Source organism: Bubalus bubalis, chromosome X, assembly GCF_019923935.1.
Source record: "Bubalus bubalis isolate 160015118507 breed Murrah chromosome X, NDDB_SH_1, whole genome shotgun sequence".
NCBI classification, from domain to species: Eukaryota; Metazoa; Chordata; class Mammalia; order Artiodactyla; family Bovidae; genus Bubalus; species Bubalus bubalis.
Window position 1 is genome coordinate 83,066,606 of NC_059181.1, and position 14,516 is coordinate 83,081,121.

At 39.3% G+C, this 14,516-nt stretch overlaps 1 protein-coding gene and 1 long non-coding RNA gene across 2 annotated transcripts in view; one reads left to right on the forward strand and one right to left on the reverse strand.

The window, feature by feature from the left end:
- LOC123332028 overlaps positions 1 to 6,671 on the forward strand; it is a 62,486-nt gene extending 55,815 nt beyond the window's left edge. Inside the window, exon 3 of the long non-coding RNA XR_006548869.1 lies at positions 6,472 to 6,671. This is a non-coding gene — a long non-coding RNA (uncharacterized LOC123332028). The remainder of the gene's footprint in view (positions 1 to 6,471) is intronic.
- SERTM2 (serine rich and transmembrane domain containing 2) lies at positions 558 to 9,669 on the reverse strand. Its single transcript, XM_025277378.2, has 3 exons — positions 9,383 to 9,669; positions 9,127 to 9,225; positions 558 to 2,695 (listed from the first exon to the last, which is right to left on the reverse strand). Exon 3 carries the CDS (start codon positions 1,899 to 1,901, stop codon positions 1,629 to 1,631), a length of 273 nt encoding a protein of 90 aa, XP_025133163.1. The 5' UTR covers positions 1,902 to 2,695; positions 9,127 to 9,225; positions 9,383 to 9,669; the 3' UTR covers positions 558 to 1,628.
- Positions 9,670 to 14,516: the final 4,847 nt, after the last annotated feature.

Here is a 14,516-nt window from a genome sequence, read left to right on the forward strand (position 1 = left end):
GGGGAGTATTGGCAAATGACTGTGTATAAAAGTAGAAAGCACTTGGGAATTTCACCATCATGCTAGATTTAGATCAAAGTAAAGGAGCCAATCTAAATTGGTAACAAACTCGAGAGCATGTCTGGTAGAGGTGCCATTAACCTAACATCCATTCCACTTCTCTCTCACTGTCACAATTCCCAAGTGAGCACCTGGTGGAAATTTGATGACCATATTTTAGGTGTAAGCGAGAACTGATTTTTTTGAAAGCAGGTAGAAATTAACATGCGTATTTTAGTTCTTTGGCGGCAAGAGTATGACCAGCCTTCTAATTTCTAATTTGTAATAAGTAAATTATTAAAAAATCAAATTGTCTCCCACTACTGGCACACTAGGGCTGTTTATGAGAATGCAATTTTTCAAAATATATTTATTTTATAGGTAATAAGTGTAACACTTCATCTTTTGGCAGGGATCAGGAAAGGAGGAACATTTTCTGGGAAAGACAAATGTGACATTTGAGGACACTGATCTCAATAAAGATTTGTTGGAGGGTATTATTTAGTCTTTTGTCTCTGTTTTTCTTACACTCAGATCTAAGAGGAGTCCAGTGATGACTGAATAGCTCTCAGATCATTTTTCAGAAAGAAAAACCTGATACCCCAGGCTTGAGTGTTTTGTCCAAAGCCACAATCATTCAACAACAGAATACCAAGACTATTTCATTTCTGCTTTAAAGCACAGTTGAGTCTTCTTTGCCAAGGCCATCTTTAAACAAAGCTTAAATTTGAGTGCAACTCAATCATGGAGTGTGATGGGGAAGGAGAAAAGGGCAAAGAAGGTGCACATATCATATAATGTTCATTATCATAAGCATATTTTGACTTAATTTTCCCTTGGTTTGAGGGAAGCTCATTGTTCCAGATTTTTGTAATATATCTACCACTATCTGAGTTTTTAAAAGTCCAGTAATAGTAATAACACAGATATAAAATGCACATTTTCCCTCTCTAGATGAGTTTGTTCACTAGAAACTTACTTTTGCAAAATTGCTTTTAAAATTGAAACAGTGTCTTTAAAGACTCTGCTTTCATTTGGGACAAACCTGATGGCCATAGTTGATAAAATCACTGCTCTTTTGGGAAAGGGTTTGTGGTCCCTTCCATTAACCTCCAACATGAGTCAAGTTCATGTAACCAGAGGTGATTCTTTTGGGCCTAACTGCTAAGTTAAAACTTGTTCCTTTCTTGGGGTAACCTTTTTGAACAATCAATCCTTTCAAAGGCAAATTTTCCTTTTTCTTGGAGTTTCCAGGGTTGTGTTTGTTTGTTTTTTAAACAACAGCTGCATATGAATTTCTGTGATCTGAGGGTTGCTCAAGGCCCAGCCTCTCTTTGGCTACCATGGAAACCTACCTTCCTAAGCAGCTGCCATTTCCTATATTCCTGGCAAGGAAGGAGTCAGACCTCTTAGATATCCCATAAGCAGAGTCAAGATAAAGAATAACACAAGGAAAGGAGGAACAACTTGTTAAGTGAACAACTTGTTGATTCCTTACACAGGAAGCTACATGTAATGAAGTCAGCTTTCCTGGACATCAACATACAAGGGTTCACTGAGATCCAGTAAAGCTCACTTTCATCCTGGCTTTAAGGAGTAGGAATCCGACTCTGCATCTCTACATCTGTGAATTGAGGAACACTTTCTGTGCTCTCGGAGGTGATGGGTGAGATGACATGTTTGAGTCGAAGGAGCATCGTGAAGAGCAGGATGAGGAGAATGGCCAAGAGGCTCAGGAATAAGCCCACATACATATACAGGTTGGAATACTTATCTGAAGTAGTGTCAACCTCTGTTGCCAGGGTGGGAAAATGGGCCCGTCCAGTGAGATTTCCATGGTACTTGAAATGCACCTCCGTCATCACTCAAGACTTGAGTTAGTACCTATTTCTAGTTGATTTCTATTGCCCTTGAGGCATTCCACAGTCACTTAGACTGTCTCTGAATATGCTGGAGGTGTTCTAACAATCTCATACACAATCAAAGCAATCACAACCAGAGCCAAGTCAATATTGCATAAGCAAGAAAATGATATTCTAATTTGGCAGTTGCCACACTATCTCTATTTTCCAGCACAGCATCCCTCTCCCAAATAGTTTTTTTTATCAGAACTTCTTAACCACTTTCTTAAAATACAAATAAAATATTTTATTTTCCACAGTCCTACTCCTATACTGATTAAAATAAATATGGCAAAACTGCTTTATAATACTGGAATGAGAACAAGCATGTCTGAGTATTAAATCAGACTTTTTCTATCTTTTGGTGGAGGGAGAAAGCATTCTATTTTATCTATGGCTTATCTAATGTGTGCATTAATTATGTGAATTTAATTGGATTCTTCTGTGGGGAGATTTTCTAAAAGCTTTTGTATATTTCCAGCTCAGCATATCTGAGTTTTTGCCCTTCTTGTCTTTCTGAATCCCCCATAAGGATGGAGCTTGTAAGGTGTCTTCCCGACTGCCACAGCTTGAGGGTTGGAAGTCTAGAGAATGTAACTTGTCTACAGTTTTGTTGACATCCCTCACTGTAGGCTGGAGGGAAAGTGTTGTCAGACCTGGTAATTCTCAGATGGAGGAGGGCTCAGAGATGCTGACAGCAGTAGGTCTAGGCTCAGAAGATGTGACTCTTCAAACTCCTCAACAGATTTATTTTCCTGAAAATCAAAAACAAAAATAAAAGATTTGGGTATCTAAGAAAGAGAGATGGTGATTTCTTCTGAAATAAAAATTAACTGATATATTGCAAAATGGTTTTAGATGGGAAATTTTGTTTTAAAATGGTATCCTGAGTTTTTATCATTTTGAATGCTTTTTTTTCTAAGTGGTATACCTGTTACAAGGTTAAAGATGGTAACAATAACCCTGTGTACGAGACAGCAAAAGAGACACTGATGTATAGAACAGTCTTATGGACTCTGTGGGAGAGGGAGAGGGTGGGAAGATTTGGGAGAATGGCATTGAAACATGTAAAATATCATGTATGAAACGAGTTGCCAGTCCAGGTTCGATGCACGATACTGGATGCTTGGGGCTGGTGCACTGGGACGACCCAGAGGGATCGAATGGGGAGGGAGGAGGGAGGAGGGTTCAGGATGGGGAACACATGTATACCTGTGGCGGATTCATTTTGATATTTGGCAAAACTAATACAATTATGTAAAGTTTAAAAATAAAATAAAATAAAATAAAAAAGAAAAATTACAGTCAGAGGACAGCAGCTAATAACTTGGCTAGAGTAGGACAGTGTTTTCTAAACTAACTGGTCATAAAAGTCTGAAGTACTTATTAAAATATAGACCCTGGGTCCCAATCTAGACTTTCTGAATCATAATCTCCACAGTTGGGCCTGCTCACCACTCTAGAGAATCAGATTTTATTGGTCTTAGGTGGGGTCCAAGCACTGGTATTGTTAAAAAGTTCCCCAAATGGCTCTAAACTACAGCCAGGACTGAAAACCACTGCTCTAGTTTAACCAAGAAAGCCTAGCACTGAAATGAAGATCTAAATCTAAGGATTTGTTTTTCAAACCCCAGGTCCCAGTGCCATGGGTCACTTTAACAAATTATGGAATTTTTAGGAATGCAGGCTTCCTCCAATTTTGTTTATGTGTTCTCTGTCTCTCATTTAGGACTGTGGGGTAAGAATACACCCCCGCCCCCCAGTATTTGTAGATCAGAAGTAATTGAAAGGGTGTGTTTGTTCTGAGCAAGTAACTTCATCTTTCATTAATGGTAAAGATGGACTGTTGTCTTTATTGGCAAAAACATTCCAGTGTGTAAATAGGGTCAACTATTTGCTGTTGAAGGCTTCCAAAATAATTTAGCTTGTTTTTCCCAACATGAATTTTGAATATAGGTGACTAAAAAGAAAAATACAAAACATAAACTACCATCACCCGTTAAGCTTCCATGTGCAATAGTGGCAGAGAGCTGACAAGGTAGCCCAGTTCTGTCACTTGTTAACATGCCCAAGGAGCGTTAATAGAAATAGCTCCAACAATCACATTACTCTTCCTATAATCTTGATTTTTCCCTCATCCTAGGAGCACTTCAGCTTAAAGTTTATATTTACTAGCTCATGGTACTGTACTTTCTGTAATCTGCATGATTCTTAGCCTACATACCTATGGCCTCTAGCACCTGTGCAGAACCACCTGGTTCACAGAAACAAGAGCAAAGGGACAGGGTATCTTTCTACTGTCTTTGGAGCTATAGGCTAGGAAACAGTTTTTGCAATACTTAAAGGTACATCTATTTTGATTTCTGATTCACTAACAAGTAGAAAAGGTAATTACATAGGTATCCTTTTGTTCCCTAAAAACACCAGCCCCAAAGCCAGTGGTTCATCTGAGTAGCTTGTTACAAATGCAGACTTCAAGGTCTGTTCTTGGGAGCTCTTTCTCCCCAGACCACTGGATTCTCGACCTTTCTTATTCTCCTAAATTCAGTTTTTCTCAAGAATGTGATGCATGAACCTCCTACGTTACTTAAAATGTAGACTCCTAGGCCCTTCACCAGGCCTTTTGAGTTCTAATATTTTGGATCAAGGCCCAGGAATACGTATTCTAAGCACAAGATTTTCAGGTGATCCTTTGCATATCAAGCTTTGAGAGTTAACTATCAGTTTTTCTATCTAGATATCCCAGCTAAAGAACAAAGCTAAACTGTTCTGTTGGTTGTTTAGGAACCCTACTTTTAAAAAATATTTAAAAGAGTGTCACAGAAGGAATTGTGTCCCCAAAAAAGTCACGTTGAAATCCTAACACCCAGTACCTGCAAATGTGACCTTATTTGTAAAAAAAAAAAAAAGGGGGGGGGGTCTTTATAGATGTAGTCAAGTTCAAATGAGGTCATTAGGTTGGCCCTAAATCCAATATGACTGGTGTCCTCATAAGAAGAGAAAGCAGAGGTATACAGGGGGAACACAGAGGCAGAGACTGGAGTGATGCACCTACAAACCAGGGAGGGCCAAGGATTGCCAGTAAACACCAGAAGCCAGAAGAGTCAGGGGAGAATTTTACTCTACAGAGTGCAGAGAAAGCATGGCCCTGTTGATGCCTTGATTTCAGACTTCTAGCCTTCAGACCTAAGAGAATAAATTTCTGTTTTCAGCCACCTAGTTTGTAGTACTTTGTTTATAGCAGCCCTAGGAAACGAACAAATACACAGAGTGATCCCCCTGAGGCCCTAGGATTTTGGAACCTTTGGGGCAGTGTTTCTGAAGGAGGTTCCTTCATCAGAATCACCTGGAAGATTTGTCTTACAAATGCAGATTTCTAGGCCTTTCCCCTTGCTCTCTAGATCAGAGTCTCTCTGGATAGGACCCTGAAATCTATATTTGTGACAAGCTACCCATTCAAGGTTTCTAAGTACACTCTGCAAGGAATGGTTTCCAGTCCCTGCTGCCCTTAGGGTCACTTACTAAACTTTTTGAAAATATGTCTATCTGGGGCCTTCCCTCAGAGGTTCTGATGCAGAAGGTTTGTGTGGGGGGAGGCCCAAACAGCTGTAGTACTTAAAGATCCACATGTGGTTTTGATATGCAGCCAGGGCTGAGAAGCACCACTCTACAAATAGAATGGAGCGCCCGAGAGTCAGGACTGTGACAGTCCCCAGCAGCCCACATGGAGGCATACTTTTTTCACCTGGCCTCCAGAACACAAGTAGTAGGAAAATCAACACTCACTGTGAGTGCCGTCCAAGTGGGGAAAGTCTCAATAGTAGTATACTGTCTTTTTAGTCTCCCATGGACCTCCAAGTACACATATTTGGATAAGTCAGACTCCCTGGTTAGGCACACTGTCGTCATGGGTGCCTCCAAGTTCTCTTTATTTGTTTACTTAGTAACACCCATGAACAAACACCTGTGAACAAGAACCTACTGACTGTAAGATTGAGAATAATAATTTACATGATGCCTACCTATGCTCCTCCCTATCAAATTCAATATTCTGAATTTTGTTAATCATTACCTTGCTTTTATTTACACATACACCCCATGTCTAAACACTATGTTTTTTATTTTTGTTTTTAACTTTATAAAAAAAAAGTGTCAAGCTATATGTCTTCTTTGTTTTGTGCTTTTTACTCTACATTGCATCACTATATGATTTATTTATAACTATTCTTATAGGATGAAAAAGGAATAAATATTTGGTAGTCCACATATTACCTTTTAACTTTATTCCATTCTCCTTAGCTTGGCATTCAAGGCTGTCCATGCCCTGGTCCTGGCTGACTTTAATTCCTTCCACTACCCTACTTTCTAATCAAGCTGTAATGCTCACTGACACCTATTTCCCTGCCTTCATGTTTTTGTTTGATCTGTTCCTTCTATCTTTGTATATATCTGCTTAGGGAAATGGTACAATTCTTCATAGTTCAGCTTATGAAACTGACCTTGATTTCTTATCAAATCCTAATTTCCACAGGCTCTCCATCCCTCCTAGAGAAGTTACATTCACCTAATATTGTAAGTATCTATTTTCTGTGTTTTTTCTCAAGTTGTAATTTATAAACTCCTTGATGATCTTTTTCAATCTTACATTCACTTCCCATGTGGCTCAGTGGCAAAAGAATCCGCCTGCCAATGCAGGAGACACAGGTTCAATCCCTGGGTCAGAAAGGTCCCCCAGAGGAGAAAATAGCAACCCATTCCAGTATTCTTGCCTGGAAAATTCCATGAACAGAGGAGCCTGGCAGGCTGCAGTCCATGGGGTCATAAAGAGTCAGACTTGACTGAGCATACATGCATGCACGTAGTCCCTTATGTAACCATGCTTACAATAGCTGCTCAATAATTACTGAATAAATGCATGGATATGACTGAAGAAATGCACTTAACACTGAAAATCTGGAGAGAAGCACGGTGTTATCTGTTTCAATACATAATGAAGGTTGGGGAAGTGCCTGAAACTCCCTTTTTATTTCCCTCCCCAACTCTTCTATCTCTTACTGTGCAAAGAAGACTTAAATTTCTGAGTATAACCTAGAATTAAGGAATAATCATTTTGGGGGAGTTCCCTGGCAGTCTAGTGGTTAGGACTTGGCACTTTCACTGCTGTGGAGCTGGGTTCAATCCCTGGACAGGGAACTAAGATCCTGCAAGCTGTGTGCCACAACCAAGAAAAAAAAAAAAGGAATAACCACTTTGTTAGAAACTTTGCTCTTGAATTATTTCAGTTCCATGATTTTAGAGGAAAACTACATGGAGTGGGTTTATGGCCTGAAGTTTTAGACAGTTCAGTTGTGTCTATAGATGCTTTTCATTAACAATTAATAATACTGCCTTTAAGACAATCAACCCTGAATTTTCCTTAAATCTAACTATTTATGAAATATTTATTAGAATTCTATGAAGCTTGAAGAATCTGTAGATAACAATACTCTCATATACAGTTTGTCAACTTCTTTAAACATTTCATTTGAGGGTTTTGAAAACTAACCATATATTTCTTAAAACCTCTGTGTCTGCAGAACACCAAACATCCTATTCAATTCAGAGAGGTCTATCAGTTCAATTCCTTAAATCTGAAGGATTTTGAAATGAGTAGATGAAAAGTTAGATATGGGTGAAGGGGATCCTCTTTCTTAATCTGTTCCTATATCTGTGACAACTTCTCATAAAAGCTTTCCAAACAGGATCACCATAGCTCTCTTAGCTAACTATTGATGAGTTGCACAGACAATGTGATTACTCTATTAAAAGGTATGGACCATTTGGAAAGAAAAACAACCATGCAATTTCAAAAGAAGCCAAAATTCTATTAATTCTAAAAAACCTGGTTATTTTGGAAAGACCTTTGTAAGATTATAGTATCCTACATTTTTTTATGGAAAGATAATGAAATGAAAATCAGTCTCTAGTCTTTGTAAAAGTAATGGAAAGCTGATGAGGGATAAGGAGAGTGAGGAATAGGAAAATGGGAAAGGCATTAGGAAAAGAAGGGAGATGGAGGAAAGGGGGGAAGAAAGAAGGAAAAATGTGAGAAGGTGTGGGAAGTGCTGATAAGAGGTGGGAGAAAATGAGTGGTTAAGAGGCACAGATGAAGATAGGGTAGGAGGAAAACATTGGAAAAGAGAGGAAGGAAGGAAAGTGGGAGGGGAGATTGGGGGAAGGGAAAATGGAAAGAGATTAACTTAATAACTGGCCAATGTCCAACATTAGCCTGGACATCTGGTTTACTTCTAATGTAAATCAAAACACCTACAAGCAATGTGAATGTACCTCTGATTTTCTGATTGTATGTTTTGTCATTAACTTGGTACATAAAATTCTTGGCAAAAAAAAAAAATCATGATTTTGGTATGAACATTGAAATGCCAAGTCTCCGATTATGTTCAACATCAGCACACAAAAGCAAACCTCACAAAAGCAAAATAACATACATACCCAGACCATGAATTTTGCTCCTTAAAACGAGAAGGGAATGTGAAGCTTTGCCCATCCATCAACATGGAGAGGAATTCCTAGGGTGAAACTTATTTCTAATAAGAGAAACAAAGTTCTGTATATATTCAGACTGACACATTCAGCAAACCTTTGAGTGCAAACCAAGTACCAGGCCCCCTATGAAGTGCTGGGGATATAGAGATGTGTAACCTCATCCCTGTTTTGGTCCTCAAGGAGCTCCCCATAGTTCCTTTTGCTTTTCTTTAATGTGATAAAGTTCTGAAATAATTGGCAATTCTATATTTTTCCAAATGACACCTGCTTATAGAATTTCAGAGCTGAAATCTCACCACATAGCTAAGGAAAATGATCAGTGAAACAACTCAGAAGGGAGTTTTGGCTCTTGCAATAGCTTTCAGGAATTAACGCATTCTGTTCGCATTTACCTGCCTGGTGTCGGGGAGAAAAACTAAGGGGGTGGGAACTGTTAGAGAATCTGGTTCCACAGGAGCCTGTGAAAAAACAATTCCAGCCACAAGCGCTTCTTCAATCGCTGAAGCCATTAAGTAATAAGCGTTTCAAGAGAGAGCTGCTGTTATCTTCCGAGGCAGACAGTGCCGGTTTGTCACACCTGCCGATAAATAACCGCATTTTCACCATAAATAATATCATCATATTTCCAAGTCTCTCTTACCTCTCTCGTGGCTCATGGGATGAATGGGGCTGGCCTTTTAAGGATCCCTTTTGAAGCTTACACCGACGGGCAAGTTGTTCAGGAACATCTCTGGAATATCTGTAAAATAGAAAGAAAGCCTTGTTTTGCCAGAGAAACAGGACTATGTTCATGCAAAACACGCTTTCTCTTTCATCCTCCTGAAGAGTCAGATCTTCCCAGCGCAAAAGAGAAAAGCACCCTCTATTAGTGACTTAAAACGCCGGTTGCCACTTACAGCTTCAGAGCGCAGTTTCAGATGCCTGCTCCTTGTAAACCCCGAACAGCCAAGAGAATTGTCCCTTTGGATGTGTATGTACCATCCGGAACACTTGAATGGAAGCAGCCTGAATAGTTAAGTCCCCAGTTCCTCTTTTGCAGGCAACAGTTTGGAGAGTGCGGGAAAGGTAGTGAATCAGCTCTGCTTTGCCTTAGCGGCTGGGAGCCTCAGAGGGAGGAGATAAGAGAAGCTCAGAAGCAAAGTTTGACTAAGCCTTCCACTTTAACCCCTTCGAGGTTTCTTCATGAATCTGTAGAATTAGCGAAGACTCCCTGTTTTTGTAAAAGCCTTTTCATGGGACATTTAAGGAAATCAAATCTCCTGCTCAATTCAAGACTTTTTTCATCTTAGGTTTTATAGTAATTAATATATGTGTAGAATTGAAACCAAACATGCCAGGATGTAGTGATATTTAAATAATTCCATCTTTATAAACAGTATGCGTGCATATATATTTCCCCAGGTTTGGGAAACTTTTTTTTTTTTTTTAGGCACCAACTGAATTCTTTTATTTTGAAGTTTTTGTGGAGATTTAACATCAGTCTTGGAATCTAGATCTGAGTTTCTAATGGGGGGGGGTCTAAGCTTTAAGTAGAATATCTTTAAATAAGGCATATTTATCCTGGGTATATGTGCCATTATAAGTGATTCATCCAACTGTAGTTTAAGTGCCATTACTGTGTTTTATATGGGACTTCCCAGGTGGCACTAGTGATAAAGAAACAGCCTGCCAATGCAGGAGACATAAGAGATATGGGTTCGATCCCTGGGTTGGGAAGCTCCCTTGGAGGGGGGCATGGCAACCCACTCCAGTAATGTTGCCTCAAGAATCCCATAGACAGAGAAGCCTAGCAGGCTACAGTCAATAGGGTTGCACAGAGTAAGACACGACTGAAGCCATTTAGCACGCATGCACATGTTTTATATATTGTGGCAAGAGGAAGGAGATTAACATTTCTTGAGTGCTTACTCCATATCAAGCATTTAATGTAGAGAATTTCATTTAATCCTTGCAACAACTCTGTGGTTTGGATATTATTATTCTCCTTTTACAAATAAGAAAACCAAGGCTTAGAGATGAAGTATATCACATAGTTTAATAAGCCTGGAGCCAGTATTTGAAAACAAGGAGCGCTATCCCAAAGTCTCTGCTCTTTTCTCTGTAGCAGTAGTTCTGAACCTTTGGTGGGTGTTTGACTGCTTTGAGAACTTAATTAAAGCTATGGATTGTCCACTTTCTTAGAAATAGGCCTATAATTTCTGTGCTCCATGGCCTCCAGGTTAAGAACAGCTGAATGTCCTCATGTCACTTTTCTAATATTATAGCAATATTAGTGCTTTGTTCATCCAAAAACTCATGGTCATCAACAATTTTTATTATGGAATTAACAATAATAGTAGTATATAATAATAATGGGGACTTCCTTGGTGGCTCAGACAGTAAAGAATCTGCCTGCAATGCAGGAGACCCAGGTTTGATCCCCAGGTCTGGAAGATCCCCTGGTGAAGGGAATAGCTACCCTCTCCAGTATTCTTCCCTGAAAAATTCCATGGACATAAGAGTCTGGCAGGTTACAGTCCATGGGGTTGCAAAGAGATGGACAAGACTGAGCAACTAACACTTTCAATTTCATAATAATAATAGCATAATAATGTATAATACCAATTTTTAAGAAATTATTGCAGTGCTTTTTCCTTTTCCCCAAATTCTCTTTAACAAGTCTTGCATCTTTTATCTTTTCATTTCCCTCATTCTAGCACTTACAATGGGTTAAGACTCCTTGAAATCACCAGCATAGTCTAATACCTTGTGGAGTAGGAAAACTGGAATATGGAAAACTGGAGTAGTATGCTCAAGATTCATGAAACTACAGAGTAAACACGAGGCATTTTTCGAGAGGATCAATTTTACTTGAAATTTCAGATAGGAAGAACAAAGGCAATTTGAGTGATAATTTTCAAGATAGTTTATATAACGATGAAACCATATTGTGGAATAAAATCCAAATGTTGTATACACTTTTTTTACCAAGCATGAGACTTCAGAGAAATATTGCACTTGCAGTGGGGCTTCACTGGGCTAGCCAGACTTCTCCAGGGATACACGTTCATTCTGTTCTGCCATTTGGAATAATTTGGTGAACAAGTTTGAAGATCATGTTGTAATGAAATGACGATGGATTTTGAAGTCAGATAGACCTAGGTTTCAGCCTCACCTTTAATCTATATTTTCTGGGTTACCTTGAGATAGTCAATTAATTTCTTAGTTTTATTATTTTAAAGGAAGGGAAAAACTCTCTTCATGAGTATTAGAAGAGAAAACATCTCTAAAACTACATGGTAGATGCTCAATAAAGAATGAAGTTACTTGAATATAACTGGAGATCATTAGAGATAGTCTAATGTTTCCTACCTAATTAGGAAAAAAAGAAAGGCTTAGGTAACATGATATTAAAATTTAAATTTCCAGAAAGACATAGATGGCCTACAATAGATGGGAAATTCCAAAGCCAGATCATGATATATAGAATTTACAAAGGAAATGTTCCAGAACAGAGTCCAAGAAATTAAAAGAAGTCTCATTGTGGAGGAGAGTGGGGGGAAAACTTGTGAAAACACGTCTCTGAAGAGATCTGTTGGCAGGCTAAGACTCCACTCCACCTTCTACAGGAATGCTGGAATGGTGGAGATATTACCTCCTTCACCTCAACAGTAGGGAGAGGGATTTCTCCAGACCACTCAGAGAGCTTGACATATGTTCTCTGCAGTACAGGCCGAGAATTGGAGCTGCATATTCTGAGAAAGCAAACATGGTCATTGGCAGGAGGATAGGGTTGACTGTGTTGGGACTGGCCAGCATTCCAAGAATTTATCAGGCAAGGGATGTTTGAGGATTTCCTGGGAATCAATCAAAAGGGTGCCATGCTAGAGATAGGGAGAACAAATGTGGGGTCACACTGGACACAATCTATTAGAACCACCTAGATATAGAGAACCCAGCAAAAGAAAAAAAAAAAAAAAAGGCTGGAGATAACTGTTGGATTCCTAGGGGTGGAGGGAAGAGCTGTAAACTACCAACCTGGATATAAATTATAAACCCAGGTCTCCCAAATAGTATCGCTGAGTGATTCTCAGTCATGAGGACATTTGAAGAACCCAAAGAAGATCCAGAGACCTAGAGAGTAGGAAGCCATTTCTACTACCAAAGAAGAAATGACCAATCCCTTTACCTCTTGTCCTTCTTCCTGCTTCTACCTTGGTGAGGGTCCAAATCAGAGCTGGCAAGTGGGGAGAGAAAGAAGAAAAGCTATCATCCCCCTCTTCACCAAAGGCAGATGGCCAACACCTATAGGCCTCAGTGTGGGGTGGGAGGGCAGACCTTATTTCTTAGTAAAACTTGAAGAATTTGATTAATATCTTAGACTGAATATGTCCTGATTACTGAATCAAGACTGTGTTTTGTGATTTCGAGTGATTTTAGGACTGTTTATTCTTGAAGGAATGAACAGAAAAGTCATAGGCCTTGTCCAAGTTTCCATCAAAGGTCAGAGAAATTTTATACCAAAGGAGTATATTTTATTGGACATTGGGAGACAAAATAAAGTTGTGTTTTGATTCTATCATTAATTATGCTTTAAAAAATGCTGGTTATAAACATTAATTCATTCCTTCATTCAGTGAATATCTGAATGCCTATGTGTGAGGCATTGTGCTAAGAACAGGACATACTATGAAATGAAAAATAGTCCTTACCCTCAAATTGTTTATGATCTATGGCAGGGGTCAGCAAATGCTGAACTTTTTCCATAAAGGGCCAGATAGTAAATATTTTAGGTTTTGAGGGACACTTAAGATCTCTATTTGCATATTCTTCTTTTTTTAAAAATCAATTCTATAAAAATGCAGAACCATTCTTGGGAGCTAAAAAGAGGTCACAGGTCAGATTTAGCCCACAGGCCCTTGTTTGCTGGCTCCTAATGTGTGGAAGAAACAAATTTTTTAAAACCACCAATTATCATACATTTCTTATGTTTGAAGTTGTATTTAGGATCCTTGGGGAGGAGATACAGGAGAGCATTACCTAACTCTAGAGAATTGCGACTTCCTGGAAGTGGCAATATGGATTAAAGATCTGAAGGATGAGTAAGAATTGGTCAGGATTAGAGAAGGTGAGTGTTATTCAAGGCAGAGGGTGTTGCCTATCCAGAGGCACCAAAGCTTGACAGAGCTTAGTTCACTTTAGAAACTACAGAAGGGAAAACTGAATTTTACAGAGGTTAAATACTTTGTTCAATATCACACAACTAGTAAGTGATGGAGCTTAAAATCTTAACCCAGGTGTGCCTGAGTCTAAACCTATGCTCCTAACCACTGTATCATACTTCTGCCCTGGTACTAAAGCTGTTTCTATCTAAGATCCACTTCTTACTTTCTGCAAATCAGCAGCTCTTTCTGGCTCACTTCTGATTCCCCTGGGGGTAAAAATGTCAAAGTTCTAGAAGGGCTTGCAAGACCTTAAAAATAAGAAAGTGAATCAATAATGTTGGATTGTCATGATTAGAATTCTAATTCTCCCTTTTAAAAATAACCCTTTAACCCAGTAAAACCTAGCTCAAGCTACTAAAATTCAGAGCTTGCTTATTTCTTTTTTTACAAGAAGGATTCCCCCCACCCCCAGCCTCAGCAGCCTCGGTAGCTAAGCTCTAGCACTATGATAATGTAATTTCTTACCTTCTTTTTTTTTTTTTTTTTTAATTTTTTTAACCGCAAGGCTGCGAGGCGGTCCTCCTCCTTGGCCTCTTCCTGGAGAGGGTAAAAGTCGGTGGCGGTGATTTTGTAGATCTCGGCCTCTGGCATTCTGCCCACGGATGTGCAGCCTGTCACCAGAACCAGGAAGCTCAGGGACGTGCCACCTCCCAGCACCCCGCCTTCAGCTGAGGGATCCGCCTGCCACCTGAGCCCAAAGCCGGCTCGGCCCACCAGCCTCTTACCTTCTTGTTATAGATTTATAATGAGATAATAGTACTCTCTGACTTGGATTACATATGGTGATTGGTCCAAGTACTGCTCCTAGTTTCATCACTCATATTGA